General features: G+C 42.5%; 2 protein-coding genes across 2 annotated transcripts in view; both read left to right on the forward strand.

The window, feature by feature from the left end:
* LOC149871840 (cytosolic phospholipase A2 zeta-like) overlaps positions 1 to 2877 on the forward strand; it is a 37495-nt gene extending 34618 nt beyond the window's left edge. The window contains exons 19-20 of the mRNA XM_090033356.1: positions 492 to 678; positions 2512 to 2877. Of these exons, the coding sequence (XP_089889482.1) occupies positions 492 to 678; positions 2512 to 2732 (408 nt within the window). The 3' untranslated portion in view covers positions 2733 to 2877. The remainder of the gene's footprint in view (positions 1 to 491; positions 679 to 2511) is intronic.
* Positions 2878 to 11856: 8979 nt separating this feature from the next.
* LOC149871842 (cytosolic phospholipase A2 delta-like) overlaps positions 11857 to 15250 on the forward strand; it is a 48184-nt gene continuing 44790 nt past the window's right edge. The window contains exons 1-2 of the mRNA XM_090034641.1: positions 11857 to 11905; positions 12383 to 12444. Of these exons, the coding sequence (XP_089890767.1) occupies positions 11857 to 11905; positions 12383 to 12444 (111 nt within the window). The remainder of the gene's footprint in view (positions 11906 to 12382; positions 12445 to 15250) is intronic.

Raw genomic sequence — 15250 nt, forward strand, 5'->3', positions numbered from 1 at the left:
GATGATTAGTGCAAGGCCAAGCCACAGGCTGGATCTTGTACTTAGGTTTGGTTTATGGATGCAGTTTGGTGTGCTAGCTCAACCATGTGCTGGCCTGAACTCACACACTGGATCCAGCCATGTGCTGGCCCAATCTTGTGTGCAGGGCAACATTATCCAGTCCACGGGGCTCCCCACAGATCTGGAAATTTGGCACCAGGGGAGCTGCAATTCATGCTGTCTTAGCTACTCTGCTGCCAAATTTTGGGGGTAGACCCACAGGCTGGATGACATTGCCTTGTGGGGTAGAGGTTGAGCACCCCTCTATTAGCTGTTTTGTACATCTAGCCATAAGTGTCAGAATGCTCTGCAACTTCTACACACTGAGCACTTTTGAAAGTCTCTCTTTAATTTACGTGTCTAAAAGGGAGCTAAGCTGTTCTGAAAATCTGATATCACCTGATTTTAAATTAAATGCAGTAAAGAAAAGAACTTTTGTCTTCTGGATCCAGGTCCTACATCAGGCCCAGAAGTATTGTGAAGAACGGGAAATCCCCTTTCCACACATCGCTGTCAGTGAGAAAGATAGACAGAAGCCAAAGGAGTGTTATATGTTTATGGACGCTGAGAATCCAAAGGCTCCCATAGTACTCCACTTCCCACTGGTGAATAACACCTTCCAGCAATACAAGGCACCAGGTAAAGGAGAATGCAATAAAGCCTCAGTTAGATGTCTCATTAGCAAAACGTGTTCTGCATCCCACTTTAGTGGCTGGCCCTGCCCAGCCAGGGGCTGACTGGCTGGGCAGCAGCTCTGTGGAAAAGGACCTGGGGGTTACAATAAGCTGGATATGAGCCAGCAGTGTACCTTTGTTGCCAAGAAAGCTAATGACACACTGGGCTGCACTGGTAGGTGTGTTGCCAGTTGGTCAAGGGAAGTTATGATTCCCCTCTGTTCAGCACTGGTGAGGCCACATCTGGAGTACTGTGTTCAGGTTTGGGCCCCCCACTACAGAAAGGATGTGGACAAATTGGAGAGAGTCCAGCAGAGGGCAACAAAAATGGTGAGGAGGCTGGGGGTGACATGTCTTATGAGGAAAGACTGAGAGAAATGGGCTTATTTATTATACAGAAGAGAAGACTGAGAGGGTATTTAATAGCAGCTTTCAACTACCTGAAGGGGGGTTCCAAAGAGGATGGAGCTAGACTGTTCTCAGTGGTGGCAGATGACAGAACAAGGAGCAATGGTCTCAAGTTGCAGCAAGGGACATTTAGGTTTGAAATTAGGAACAATTTTCTCACTAGGAAGGTAGTAAAACACTGGAAAAGGTTACCCAGAGAGGTGGTAGAAACTCCATCCTTGGGGGTTTTCAAAACCTTGCTGAACAAAGCTTTGGCTGGGATGATCTAGTTGGGGCTGTTCCTGCTCTGAGCAGGGGGTTGGACTAGATGACCTCCTGAGATCCCTTCCAACCCTAATCTTCTATGATTCTAACTCTGTGCAAGGCAGCAGCTAGACTGCTAGAGATCAGGGTCTGAGGGGGCAAGTGGGTGTAAGGCATAAAAAGAAAGGAAAAAAACCTTTTATAATACGCATCAACCCTGGGTGTTGCAAACCACAGATTTGCAAACACTTTTTTTACTGGACTTTTTTTGTATATGGTTAGTACAAAACCAAGTGCAAATGTTGTATTGTTTATTTGCAAATACTTTATTGCTGACATAGGCTCTTTAATAAAGCCCTAGACACATGTCAACAGTTGATTCCCACTTTCTTGTTTTATTTGGTTTGAGTTGTTAACATAGGTTAGTTATTTTGCATTTAAGTTTTAGTCTTCAAGGTACAAATAAAGTATATTGACTTCATTGGTTTGCTTAGCATAGATATTTGGATCAGCTGCTTGATTTTTGTATTGTGAAATCTGAGAGAAACCCATCTCCAGGAGCTATTTGATTCCATTCTTTCTTCTCTCCTCAGTGAACTTGCAAATGTCTTCCTATACAAAGAACAACTCAGGAGTTACCATAGACACAGAGTAGAGAGCAGAATTTTAGTAGGAATTAAGTTTAGCTTTTTACTTGAAAGATTTCTACTATAGCTGCTAGAATTAGGGAAAGAGATGAATATTTCTTAAAATTAATTTGTCTGAATATTTCAGGCCAGTTTTTGTCTCACTGACTGCACTGGCTCAGGTATATTGCTTGTCTAAGTTTTCAGAAGCCACCCTTATTCTGTTTTCTGGGTTCATCAGTCTTATTTTTTTTTAAATTGCATTTAAAACTTATAGTCTGAATTTAGATTGAAACCTTATTTTAAGATAAAGACATTGGGCCCTGAGTAGTTTGCTATCATCTGCAGAATGTCACTTAAATAAATGTAAATCCTTTATCTATTTCTCATCACCTTACAGATGGGTTTATGATAAATATAAATGAATACAGCACTTTTTTCTTCTCCTGTGTAAACATTTGAACATCTGATCGTGAAGATCTGAGAGAAATGCTGTTGTTTCATTTTGTTTCTGTGTGCAGGAGTAGAGCGTGAGACAGCGAATGAGAAATCCTTTGGCAACTTCCTCATTGAAGGGGCAGACTCTCCTTACCGTTCAATGAACTTCACCTATAAACCTAATGAATTTGATAGGCTGTTGGAATTGAGCTGCTACAATGTTATAAACAACAAGGACACAATCTTAAAAGCTCTTGCTTTGGGCATGAAAAGAAGGGCTCTCAAGAAGACCAAAAGACAGTAAGATGGTATTCTGTGTTGGACATTTGTTACAAGGTATTGAACATAAATGAAGGCTTTAAACAGGAACACTTATTGGATAAGGTATCTGCAAGTGGCCAACCCACTGGATGACTTCCTTAAAGTTTATAGCTTTTCAAATCCCTATACACAACCAGATTGTGGAAACCAGACATTTCTGGGTGAAATGTATGAATTAAGCTTTAATAATAATAATAATAACATCAATAATATTTAAAATACTTTTGTGTGCTCCTAAGTCTGCCTTATTGAGACCTTGTGAATTTCCTGTCTAGCATGTGATCAAGTGGGATTAAAAGCATGATGCTTTTCCTTCAACAAATAGGTGATACCGAGTAACTAATATCTAGAAGCCCTGCTGTTCAGGGCAAAGAGGGTTTCCTTCTGTCCATATTCAGTTATTGCCAGGGTGCCATCAAGAAGTGCTGAGAGCTAATAGCAATGGAAGGGGATACCTTTTCTTCAGTACTTGGCATTGTTTAGCTTTAATATTTTTCTTTGAAAAACAGAATGACATTTAGATATGGTTGGAAGTAAAAATGTAATCACTTCACATGAAGACAGCATATTTCCCTATCTCCAGAATAGATATTTAAATAATAATAATAATAAAAAGCATGTGTGTATACATATATATGTGTATCTGCAGCTTGCTTCTTAATTCAAAGACTTGAAGATTAACCAGTATCAAGAAGTATCTGAGACTTGGTGTCATTTCTGGATCCAAACTCTACAGTTCAGTCCTATCTAATCTAAATTCATTAAAACTGGTAGGCAACCATTGATCTTCTGGATCATGGTGTATGCTTAAGAGGTCTAGTCAGGTGCCTGATGAATCCGCTTGTGGTTGACAAACCCAATGCAAGAGTGAAACCGCTTGTTACAAGTTTCACAGGTCCATGTGTTGTCTGGGTCAGAGCCCAAATCTACAGCAGGCTGTTTCCTTTGTTTCCACTTTGCTTCTGTCCTGTGGATCAAAGCTGCTTCATGTTGAGCTGCACCCAGTGCCACAGGCACCATCCAAACTGGACGGGATTCTGCACACTCTCCCGGAATTCTACACTGATATTGCATGGCTTCATATAATTTTGACACATCATAGTACCATCATAAAGGGTGACCCCACTTCCTGAAGCTGTCTCAAATCTCACTGTACAAAATATTTTTGGGGACACTGTCTTCCATTCCCCTGACATGGCCAAGCCATTGCAACCTCCTTTTTTTGATTAGTGGTTTCTAAGTGTGTCAGTCCTGCACACTCCAGCATCTGTTTGGTATTTTGGCTGCTGACAGACTGGGGAAAAAAAAATACCCGGCAGCTCAGTACACCCCTGCATTGAGCGCAGCATGTGCCCAGAAGAGGAGCCATGTAATTTTGACTTGGTTCACCCAAAGTGTGTAGAGAAAAAAAAAGCCCCACTGAAACGCACAATCTATACAGATACTGGGTGAGCTGGGTCAGACTGACATGGCTCCTTCTCCAGTAAAGTGCTGTTGTTTATTTTCCACGTCTGTCAGCAGCCTTTGTCTTCCTACTTTATTTTCAGGATCTTGTGCAGGTGTCTCATTATAACTAATTGAAAAGATCTATTAAACTGGACAAACTGTCTTTTGCATACGAATTCATACAGCCAGGCAGACCTCATAGACCATCAGCATTCCAGAAATTGGGCCATTCATTAAGGTTGAAATACAAATTTCTAAAATATTACCTGAAAATGGAATTGTTATCTTTCTTGAAAGATCTTCCTGTGGGATAACATTTAGCATGCTAATTTGCAGTTAATAGGTAAAATTTTTGTTATAGAAATCTGAAGTAGGCCAAAGTTGCTCTTGTATTGTCTGAGTGCAAAATAGTTTTGAGATTGCAAAAAAAGGTGCTGATTTTTTTTTAACCGGAGGCATTTTGTAAATGGGGTGGAGATGGGCTGCCCTCTGCAGGCTGGGGTTCTGCGTCCTGCTTCCTTTGCCCTGGGAGTCAGGCACTGGTCATGCCGTATGTTCTCTGCCCACCTGGCAGTGGGAGGCACAAGATGGCATTGCATGGCTTCTGGGGCAAAGGCAGCAGGGAGCAGAGCCCCAACTCACCTCCGCCCTATGCACAAATCCATGCCTCCCCTGGGGGTGCACACTGTGGTGAGCAGCTGCCCCACCCTGCACCCCTGGATGAGCTACCCGGGGCTCCATCTCATGTACTGCCCTGGCCCTGGGCCCAATTCACCCCAGCACCTGCCCCTGCCGCATTCCCACTCCCTTCCTCACTGTGGGGACCTCAATCTTCTGCCCCCTCCCCCCTGCTCCTTCTCTCTCCCTGTCTTCTTCCCATCCACAGACTTACTGGTGCAGTGCTGTCTGTGTCTGTCTGTGTCTCTGTGTCAGTGTATGGGTGTCTGTTTGTGTATCTGCCCCTACTCCCAAGCCATAGCCCCCCCAACCCTGCTGCTGCCCCTCAGGCCTGGCCCAAAGTGCCCTCACATCCTGCCTGGGTGTGCAGGGACCCCCCTTCCCAGGCTCCTACTCTCCCCCAACACACACATTCACAAGTTTCCCCCCCCCACAAACTCCACCCCCCACTCTAAACAATACAAAGTATTTGCTTAATTTTGAGTTCTTAGTTGTGTAATTAAAATTGTGATTAATTGCAACTATTTCTTTAAATCGCACAACTAATTGCGATGACATTTTAAAAATTGTTTGACAGCCCTAGTTTTGCAGCAATGGAAAAACTGACTATATAGGAGGGATAAGTACAGACAGTCAAAAAGCCTGAGGCTGAATCCATTGAATCCATTTAAATTTTGCAGGCTAGTCTAAGCTGTGTAAATTGAATTGATAAGCAAGTGAACAGACATTCACTTTTGATTCCAGCAATTCAACCACATGCCTGTGGTGGCCTAGGCCAGAAGCTGGGGGCACTAGAGCATGCCTTCCTGCTTGGCTGGAGCAGACAGCTTGGGTCAAGGCTAGCCTGCCTGCCCTGCAAGGGTTGAGAGGGGGTTGTGGGGGATGTACAAAGCATCTTGGCGTGCTGGGGGACTGTGAGTTAACTTGAATCTGGAGAGGATCTGGGACAGAAGCTCAATAAACCTATTTAACCTAAATCAGTTAAGTCTGATACTGTATCCATCCAGGTTTATCTTAAACTGGCTTTGGCCATTTTGAAAGTGGTTTATGTGCACTGAACTTCTGTTGTGTTACAGATTTGAACCAGATTCCAATTACTTATGCTGGTTTATGTTTAATTTTTATCCCAAGAAGTGATGACAGATAATGCAAAGTAAACAAGCTGAAAATAGAGACCTAGTTCTTGCATTAACTTCCTCCCATTTCAGCAGTTCTGGGTGGTACTGGTAGCTAAAGCAGGCACACTATTTTCAAACAGGAATGTGATTTTTCAAGTTGAAGGGATTGTTAATTAAAATGCTTTCTTTGCATGCAAATGCTAAACATAGATTAAATAAATCAATAGCCCAGACACCATTGTATACTGAATTAAAGAGCCATTTATACAGTACTTGAATTAAAAATTTTCTCACTTGATTCTAATGAGGTGTACGGCAACTACATATTTCAGCACAGACCTATTTTTAGTGCATGACAGGCTAAGTCAAGCTGAGTCATGTGGAGCCATCCACTCAGTGGTGAATATGAATCAATTATTACTCTTTACTTCAAATATCAGCTTTTTTATGTCTAGCAGAGAAACAAAAGAAAACACATTGCCTCTATATCTGTCAAGTAAACAAGTTACATCTAGGTATGTGGATGGAGGTATTTGTAACTGACTAATAATGTTAGATACCTCCATTTCTGGATGCCCAACTTGACACTTCAAGAACCATGCTTCTAGAAGCACTCAGTTGTGGACTTCAGTCCCATTGATTTCAGTATGATTTAAATATTTACTTAAGTGCTTCTGAGTATGCTTAAGATCATATTCCATGGTTTTCCTGAGTCAGGGCCGAAGTGCTGAGATGCTACCCTCTAAAAATCAGGTTCTCTTAAGGTACTTCAAGTTGGACATTCAATGTTGCTTATTTGCCCCTGAAATTATGAACCATAATTTTTCCATTTGTAAGGAAATCTGATGGCAGTCCAAGGACACCTAAGACTTCACAGAACTTTATCCTGACTGAGGATAAAACTCAAATCCCTTCTCCTCCAGACACAAGGCTTTTTTGTACACAGAGTAATTGGGATTTAGCAAAAAAGTACTTGTAAGACACAGATGAATAGTTCTGATTCTGCCCAGAAGAAGGTATTATATATACATGAGTGGTACAGAGTTTTAGCTGTATTATTACAGATCTCTATCATGGCAGATCACAGCACACTAAATAAAGAAGAAAATGTGTTTTTTTATGGATATGTCTACACTGTTTCCAGAGCACTTCAGAGGGTATCACTGAAAAGTATGCCTCACTCAGCTGCTCCCAATATACACTTGCCAAACCCAGCAATGAGACACTGAAGGCCCACTCTGTCATTTCTAAAGCTCCCCATTCCTAGTATACTTAAAAGCATCCTTATGGGGAGTGCCCTCACGGCAGCTTCACTGCTACATGTTTGCATTTGGCATGCATGGTGTAGGAGCAGAGGTGGGATGTAGCAGTGCTTGTATTCCTAAATTCTATTTTGAATGATAGTCACACATTTCATTCTCAAAGTGATTTGACATGGCCAAGTCTATCTTGATTTCAATCACATTCAGGGAACAAATGTCACATTCTTGTGATTTTTTTTGACACAATTAAGGAGGCTGGGTTTTAAAAAGTGTCTAAACTTACTTAAAATAAATTTGATTTACAAGAACTTGGAATCAGAATCTCTTGGGCATTTGCAAGCTCTAAAAACATCAGTTTTTATATCTTTAAATTACTAGTCAAAGGGGCACAAAAGAAGTTCATTGCTATACCTGTAATTTTAAAACATGGCAAAGAGTGCCCAGAGCAAAGTAGGTGCTCTTTTATTATTGAATTAGTGCACAAATTAGGATAGATACAATATAATATTTACCAGTAATAAGAAAACTTTTTTTAAGGCAGAGAGGGGAAAACCTATATTGGAGACTTTAGGCTAGTTATCATTATTTTGTGTTCATCTCTGTTCCCTTGCTCTCACTGTCCCATCTGCACATCATTTCATTCCTTCAGATCATAGGATTGTGGAAAAATCCATCTGGAAGGGACCTGCTCAAGACCAGTTCATTCCTGTCTAAAATACCTAAAAGAAAAGTTGTCTAATCTGCATATGAAAGCTTACCAGAGAGAGAGATTCTACAACATGACTACATAATCTCTTCAAGTGCTTAATCACCCCCAAAGAAAGTTATGAATGACGTGTGCCTCCTGAAACTTGGGGGGAGGCATGGCAACTACCAACAGGTGGCAGCGGCAGTGTCAGTGGTGGGGGCATGGCAACAGTGAGCACGGACCCTCCCACAAGCGGCCACAGTGATGTTGATGGTGATGGCAGGCCAAGCAGGGACCACCTGCAGGTGGCCGCAGCAGTGTCGGTGGTGGGGAGGGGAGCAGGGGCTGCCGATAGCTGCTGTCGGCGGTAGTGAGCAGGGACCTTCTGCAGCCATTGGTGGGTGGGGGGGCAATGACTGCACGCAGAAGCTGGCGGTGGCTTCGGAGGTGGCCAGTCTCAGGGAGGGCACATTCCCCCCATGACCATGCTATGCATTGCCTAGGAACAAAGTTCCTAACAGCTATCTTAAATTTTTGTTGTTGCAATTTAACTGCCTTATTTCTTGCCTTGGCCTTGGTGGAGACAGAGAAACAGAGAACAACTGGTTTCCACCCTCCTTAAAACCACTTTTTAAAAATATCCATAGACTGTTATTAAATCACCCCTTAGTCTTCTTTTCTCTGGACTAAGTAATCTGAATTTTTCCACTCCCTTCTCATGCATCATATTTTCTCCAATAACTTGTTTTTCTCTTCTGGACTCTTTCCATTTGGTCCAGATGGAAGCAGATAATTTAGTTCTCCATTAGTATCAGGGCCTCCTATCAATTGTTGCCATATCTCAGTGGGTGGGATGGTGGGTTTCAAAAGCCAAATGTGGAAGCAAGATCCCCTTAGGAAATCTGAAAAACAAGGGCCTTAAGGCTAGGGACAGACATTCAAAAAGCCTGAGACTGAGTTGATTCAATCTTTGCAGGTTAGTTTAACTTGCCTGGGCTGAACTGGTTTGAAATTGGACAGACATTCTCTTTGGACTGAGGAAATTTAGGCACATGCCTGCAGTGGCTCAGGCTAGTAGCCCGGGGGGGGAGGGGGACGGTGCTAAAGCATCTCTCCCTTCCCTTCTGCAGGGAGTTGAGCTGATAGGGGCATGGCCAGGCCCCAGCAGGGCTCTCTCATTAGGGAGGTCCGCCTGCATGGTCCCAGGCTTTTCCCATCTGGCTGCTCAAGGGGTGGGAGTGTTGCTGGCCCCCACCCCTGCGCTAGCACTCTGAGGCAAGGGGAGGTGGGAGTGTGCAGTGCATACATCTGCTGATGATACAGGGCTTTTCAATCTCCCTCCCGACTTCCTCAGACTGTCTGCAGCAAACTGACAGGCAAGCAAGCCAGGAGCTCTGGCCAAGGAGCAGAGGGGAGGGGCCAGCTCTGCTGTGGAGCAGAGAGCTTTGCCCAGTCCAGAGAGCATGCTGGATGTTGGGGGACTCTGATTTAACTTAAACCAGCAAGGGGTCTGGAACAGACATTGCATAAACCAGTTTGACCCAAATCAGTTAGGTCTGATACTACATTTAACCAGGTTTATCTCAAACCAGTTTCGGCCATTTTCAAACTCATTTATGTGCACTGAACATATGTTCTGTTACAGGCTTAAACCAGTTTCTGATCACTTAAACTGGTTTATGTGTAATGTCTGTCCCTAGCCCAAGAAGAAAGACCTTAAAGTCAGAAGATGGAGGAGCTTGACTTCTCTCAGCCAGAGAGAACATTTCTCAGAACAAAAATCCAGATTGTGAGGTGGAGTTTTTGATTAAATAGGGATCACAAATGTCAGATTCATCAATACACGCCACTATGACAGTGACTACCACTTGTGGACACTGGGTCAAAGGAACAGAAGAGTAATAAAGTATTAACTATTTTTGCACAAGTTGCTTATGGGTGGTTGTATTAGTGTCAAGTGAAACAGTCAGTTGAAGGCTGTTCTAAAGGCATTAATTAGCATGTTCCAAACAAGAGATGTCAAGAGATCTTTTAACATATTATTTTTAGGAGAGAGAAGGGCTTTATTTTGTATGTCCTTGGGTTGGGTTTGAATGGGGAATGCGAACTCGTGAGGACTGCTGATGAGCTAAGGTCAAATTTTAACACTATCTTGGGAAGGAATTTTCCCTGGGCTGCAGCCATGCACATCCTTGGGACATGTACTAATCAAATCTTCCACAACAAGCTACAAAACATCAAGTCAGCGGCATGTGGATGTGAGACCTACAAATGAACCCAAGTGCTGTAAGGTGTTGGCACCGGTGATTCTGAAGTTAGCATGGATGCTGAACAATTTGTAAATACTCAGTATCAACACTTGTTTCAAGAGCAGAACTGTTTAAATAATTGTCATTTCTACTTGGTGGCTGAAACATAGAACAGGGGAAAAGTTTTGTTCAACTCACTTTGTTTTTCATTTAGTGGGAAAAATTATTCTGAGTTAGTCAAAATTTTGTTCTCAGGTGTTTTTTGTTTCAACTCTGTTTTTTGTTTTTAAAAACAAAAAACATTAGCTTCCAAACACTACTTTGGTCTTATAAGTGAAACAGTTGGTTTGAAAAGTCTATTTAACGACTTCTTTGCCTCCATTTTCCTGAGCAGGGACTGGAACAGCCACCCCCCCTCTGGGCCCCCCTTAAATCTCAGGGGAGGCGCACTGAGGCCAAGGGTCAGTGAGGAACTAGTTAGGGAACTTCTGGAGGGACTGGGTGTGTTCAAATCAGTTGGCCTGGATGATCTCCAGCCCAGAGTACTGAGGGAATTAGCTGAGGTCATTGAGGGACCCCTGGCACGGCTTTACAAGCACTCGTGGTGCTCTGGTGTGGTGCCAGAGGGCTGGAAGAGGGCCAATGTGGTTCCCATCTTCAAAAAGGGGAGGAAGGAGGACCCCGGAAACTATAGGCCAGTTAGTCTTACCTCAATCCTGGGTAAGCTTTTTGAGAGAATTATTCTGGCACATGTCCACGAGGGGCCAGCAGGGGAGATTATGCTTAGGGGCAATCAACACAGGTTCATTAATGGCAGATCCTGTCAGACCAACCCGGTGGCCTTCTATGACCAGGTCACCAAATCCTTAGATGCAGGGGTAGAAGTGGACATAGTCTTCCTGGACTTTTGGAAGGCCTTCGACACTGTCTTTCACTCCATTCTCAATAAAAAACTGGGGGACTGTGGTGTTGACACCTACACAGTCAATTGGGTCACAAGCTGGCAGAGGGTAGATTTAGGCTAGATATGAGGAGGCGCTACTTCACGGTCAGGGCGGCTAGGGTCTGGAACCAACTTTCAAGAGAAGTGGTGCAGGCTCCTACCCTGGGGGTATTTAAGAGGAGGTTAGATGAACACCTTGCTGGGGTCGTTTGACCCCAGTACTCTTCCCTGCCATGGCAGGGGGTCGGATTTGATGATCTGCTCAGGTCCCTTCCGACCCTACTAACTATGAAAAAAATGTAAATGTCACTGACAATCCCTTGATCTGAGCGTGATTTCTACCATGGCTCATTGGTGGGTCTTGAGGTGACTTGAAAGTTCAATCCTTGAGCCACAGATCCATCTGCAGAAGTTATAGGTCTTTCTTCAGGGGTGAGTAGTCTGTAGGTTGGGATTCATTTCTCTTTCTTTCCTCTGCTCTCTCTATGCTTTGAGGATAGAGACAACCTTAAAATGGGTGCTACTTGGTTAAGGTTATGGTGCCACTGAAGTTGGTTAGCAGCCAGCTCTTCCCAGCTCTTGATTTAGCATCTGTTTTCTTGAGTTATGCCTTTAGTTGTGTGTCCTTGTAGCACATGTGCTGGCCAGTGCGAGATCTTAGGCCATAACTAAGCTGGGACTGGAACATTTGTTTTAGAGAGTCCAGTCAGGCATCTGCACGCAATGTCTGACCCAGCAAAGTTGGTACTTGAGGATTACCTACTCAATTCTGGTAACTTTGGCTTCAGCAAGGATGTTAACTGAATCATCAATATACAAGAACTTAAAATTGCAAGATCCAACTCTCCTAAGTAGGAACACATATATTGATTCAGAAACACTGTCAGAATGTTAAATTATCCTCATAATATCTGTTTGGAAAAGGCAGAATATACAGTGATTAAAAATAAGTCCAGTATTTCACACTGTAGTGAGTCAAAGATGGGACTCAGTTCACTGGGACCTATCATTAAAATGTAACATACTTTTGGTGGAGCTTAGCAGCAAACTTCTGCTATTTATATACATACAAGAGAATGCTCTTATTTTTTTTTTTTTTTAGTTATTGGTATAGTCATAACGAGGGTGGAGTTCTGCTTCCATTTAAATTGCAGCTGTTATCCAGTGCCTGTTTTTGAAGGTAACATCAAACTAGAATAGTCTCCTTTAACTGATTTTTTTGAGGGAGTTGAAGTTTTTCTGCTTCTAGAATTTGATCAATTGACAGCTGAGACCACAATGTCTGATGGATCATCAGCAAGTTATCCTCAGGTAGGTTTTTTTTAGCTCACTAGAAAAATATCCTTTGAGGTAAAGATTGCATTCGTGAGTAGAACATGTGCACTCATTTTTGTGTTTGCTTCGGAGGGAGTTTTTACAAAAAGTTAGTTTTTGTTTGGTAAAGCCTATATTACATAAGCCTTTTACATAGGCCACGAACTTAATGGAAGTTAGTCAGGTTTGGAATTGTGTTCTTCAGTGAAAGAGGTTTTTTAAAGTTTTGTCATGAAAAATGAAGTGGTGTTTGTTCTTTGCAAGCTGCAATTTGATAAATATTGGCAATTTGATTCAAGGAATCTAGTTCTAAGCACTTGGAGGACAATAAGGTGATCAAGAATAGTCGACATCAATTTATTAAAAGCAAGGTATGCCTGACCAACCTGTTTTCCTTCTTTCAGTGAGTCATGACTTTAATATGCGTTGATTTTAGCATGGTTTTAGGCACTATTTCCTGTCACATTCTCATTGATAATCTAAGGAAATACAGTTAGATAAAAGTATTGTAAGGTAGATACATAACTCGTTGGATCGTCATGCTTGGTAAGTAGTCATCAATGGCTAGATGTCAAACTGGGAGGAGATATTGAATGGGGTTCCCCAGGTAACTGTTGTAGGTCTGGTATTTTTTAGTATCTTCACTAATGATTTGGAAAATGGGATTGAGCACATCCTTAGCAAATTTGCAAATTACACCAACCTGAATGGAGTTGCAGATGTCACGGAGGGTAGGATTAGGATTGATAATGACCTTTATAAACTGGAGAAATGGTCCACCATTAGTCAATTGAAATTCAATAAGGCAAAGCCCTATACAGACTGGAGATAACTGGCTAAGCTCTAGTACTGGAGAAAAGGATCTGGGGGTTATAGTAGAGTGTAAGTGAGAACAGCATGATCTTGTTTCAAAAAGGTCAATAGTATAGTAGGCGGTGTTACTAGAAGTGTCACTTGTATGTCAAGGGAAGTGATACTTCCACTGTATGGCAATGGTGAGTCCTTTATTTCCAGTTCTGAGCATGGCAATTTAAGACAAATGTGGACAAACACCTTTGAATCTTGGGAGGCTGAAAATTTTAGCCTGCCAAGGGAAACTGGTGAATTGAAGAAAGACTTGGTAGGTCAGAATTACACACGGATGTACTGATATTGAATAAACTCATCATAGCTGTGCTCCAGCTGTATTTCTAAGATACCAGAGTAAGAGTTTATTCATCTAAAGAATGTTCAGCATATTGCCTCTTAGGGGAGAGGGCCTAGTGTAGGAGTTATACTACATCCCCTGGCAGGCAAGCAATTTGAGTCTTCTAAGCAGGTGTTGATGGATTTATTTCGAAATTCTTAAGGAGGGCAGAAGTTTTGGGAAAGCCACACACGGTTCTTACAGCAAAACATTAAGCAAATGGCATATATTGCTGATGAATTACGTACATTCTGGAAAAGAAAACCTAAAAGGGAAGGCAACTGTGTTCCCTGGAGATGGGGAGCCAGGTAGCAGATAGACAGTACAGACCCAAGAACACATACTTTAGAGAAGATAATTTCCTTGGATTCCTATGTTCCTGAATAGCCAGGCAGGAACCAGCTTTTAATGTACTTGGCTTTGGATTGTTACTTAGCTTCGCAGCCCAAAAGAACATGTTCGTTATTGTTTTCATCTGTATTATACTACTTGCTATTTGCTTTCATTCACAGCTGCAAGAACTGAGAGTAGCTTTCCCAGGTGGCAGATAGGTTAGAGTAACCTCTTATTTGATAATGTTACATGTGACCCCCCACCTTCAAATTTGGCAAAGGACTGGTGGCTGACCCCAGAAATTATTTTTCTAATCCTTTTTAATTGGTAGCAATACACAGACACACCTTCCTAAGTACACACCAGCAAATCAGTTATAGTTATTACAGAAGAGCAGGGAATCCTTTTCTTAATCGCCGGCACTGACACTCTTTCACAGCCATGATTTCTCTTTCATTGTTTATCTTGTTCATGCCTCTCTGTCAGAATAGAGCTGGCTTTAGCTTTTTTGCAAAATTGGTCTGTTCTTTGAAACTCTTGGGAACAAGTCCAGATTGGAAAGATGTCAATTAAAAAAGAGTTATTTATCTAAGTTAGTGGTTCTCAAGCTTTTTGGACTCAAGGCATCTCTTATTGGACTCACTAGTGGAACCCCTCACTAAGTTTTGTGAATTGAATGGCACTCGGTCTAAAAAACTAGTTTATATTTTGTAGGAGGTGGTCACCTCTTAACAGAGGGTGGGGTAAGGGATTGGCCAGGTTGGGTTGGGGGAAACCTGAGACTGCACTTGTCTGCTTATCTCCTCACACCTCTTTACACCCTTCAAAGAATCTGGTAGCATCTCAGGGGAGTGGGGAGGCACATCACTCTGGTAGACAATCACTGCTCCAAATTAATGTAGTTCCTGCAATGAAGGAGAGTATCATATCTCTTTCCTGTCTCAGCCAGAACTAGGCATGGGTGCTGATGACACAGACCTAGAAGCTGAAATAAGAAAGCAATAGGCGGAAAGTCCAAACTGTCAAACGGAAAGTCCCGTCGAGCAATCAACCTAAATTACGCATGCTCAGTCATGCACAAAGTACATGGCCAGTGCGTGATCAACCAGAATATTCCATACAACTCACATTGTAATTGGCTAACCACGACATATATAAGCCAACATAATTTCCGCCCAAGGCAGAGACCTGCCAGGACACGCCTTGAGCCTTTTCACAAGCTGGCTACTTGTGAACGTCTCTCCGCCACCGTCATCTCCTGGCATACCCCTAGCCCTTGCACGC

The sequence above is a fragment of the Crocodylus siamensis genome, chromosome 2, assembly GCF_052110815.1.
Source record: "Crocodylus siamensis isolate JL-2025a chromosome 2, ASM5211081v1, whole genome shotgun sequence".
Classification (NCBI taxonomy): domain Eukaryota; kingdom Metazoa; phylum Chordata; order Crocodylia; family Crocodylidae; genus Crocodylus; species Crocodylus siamensis.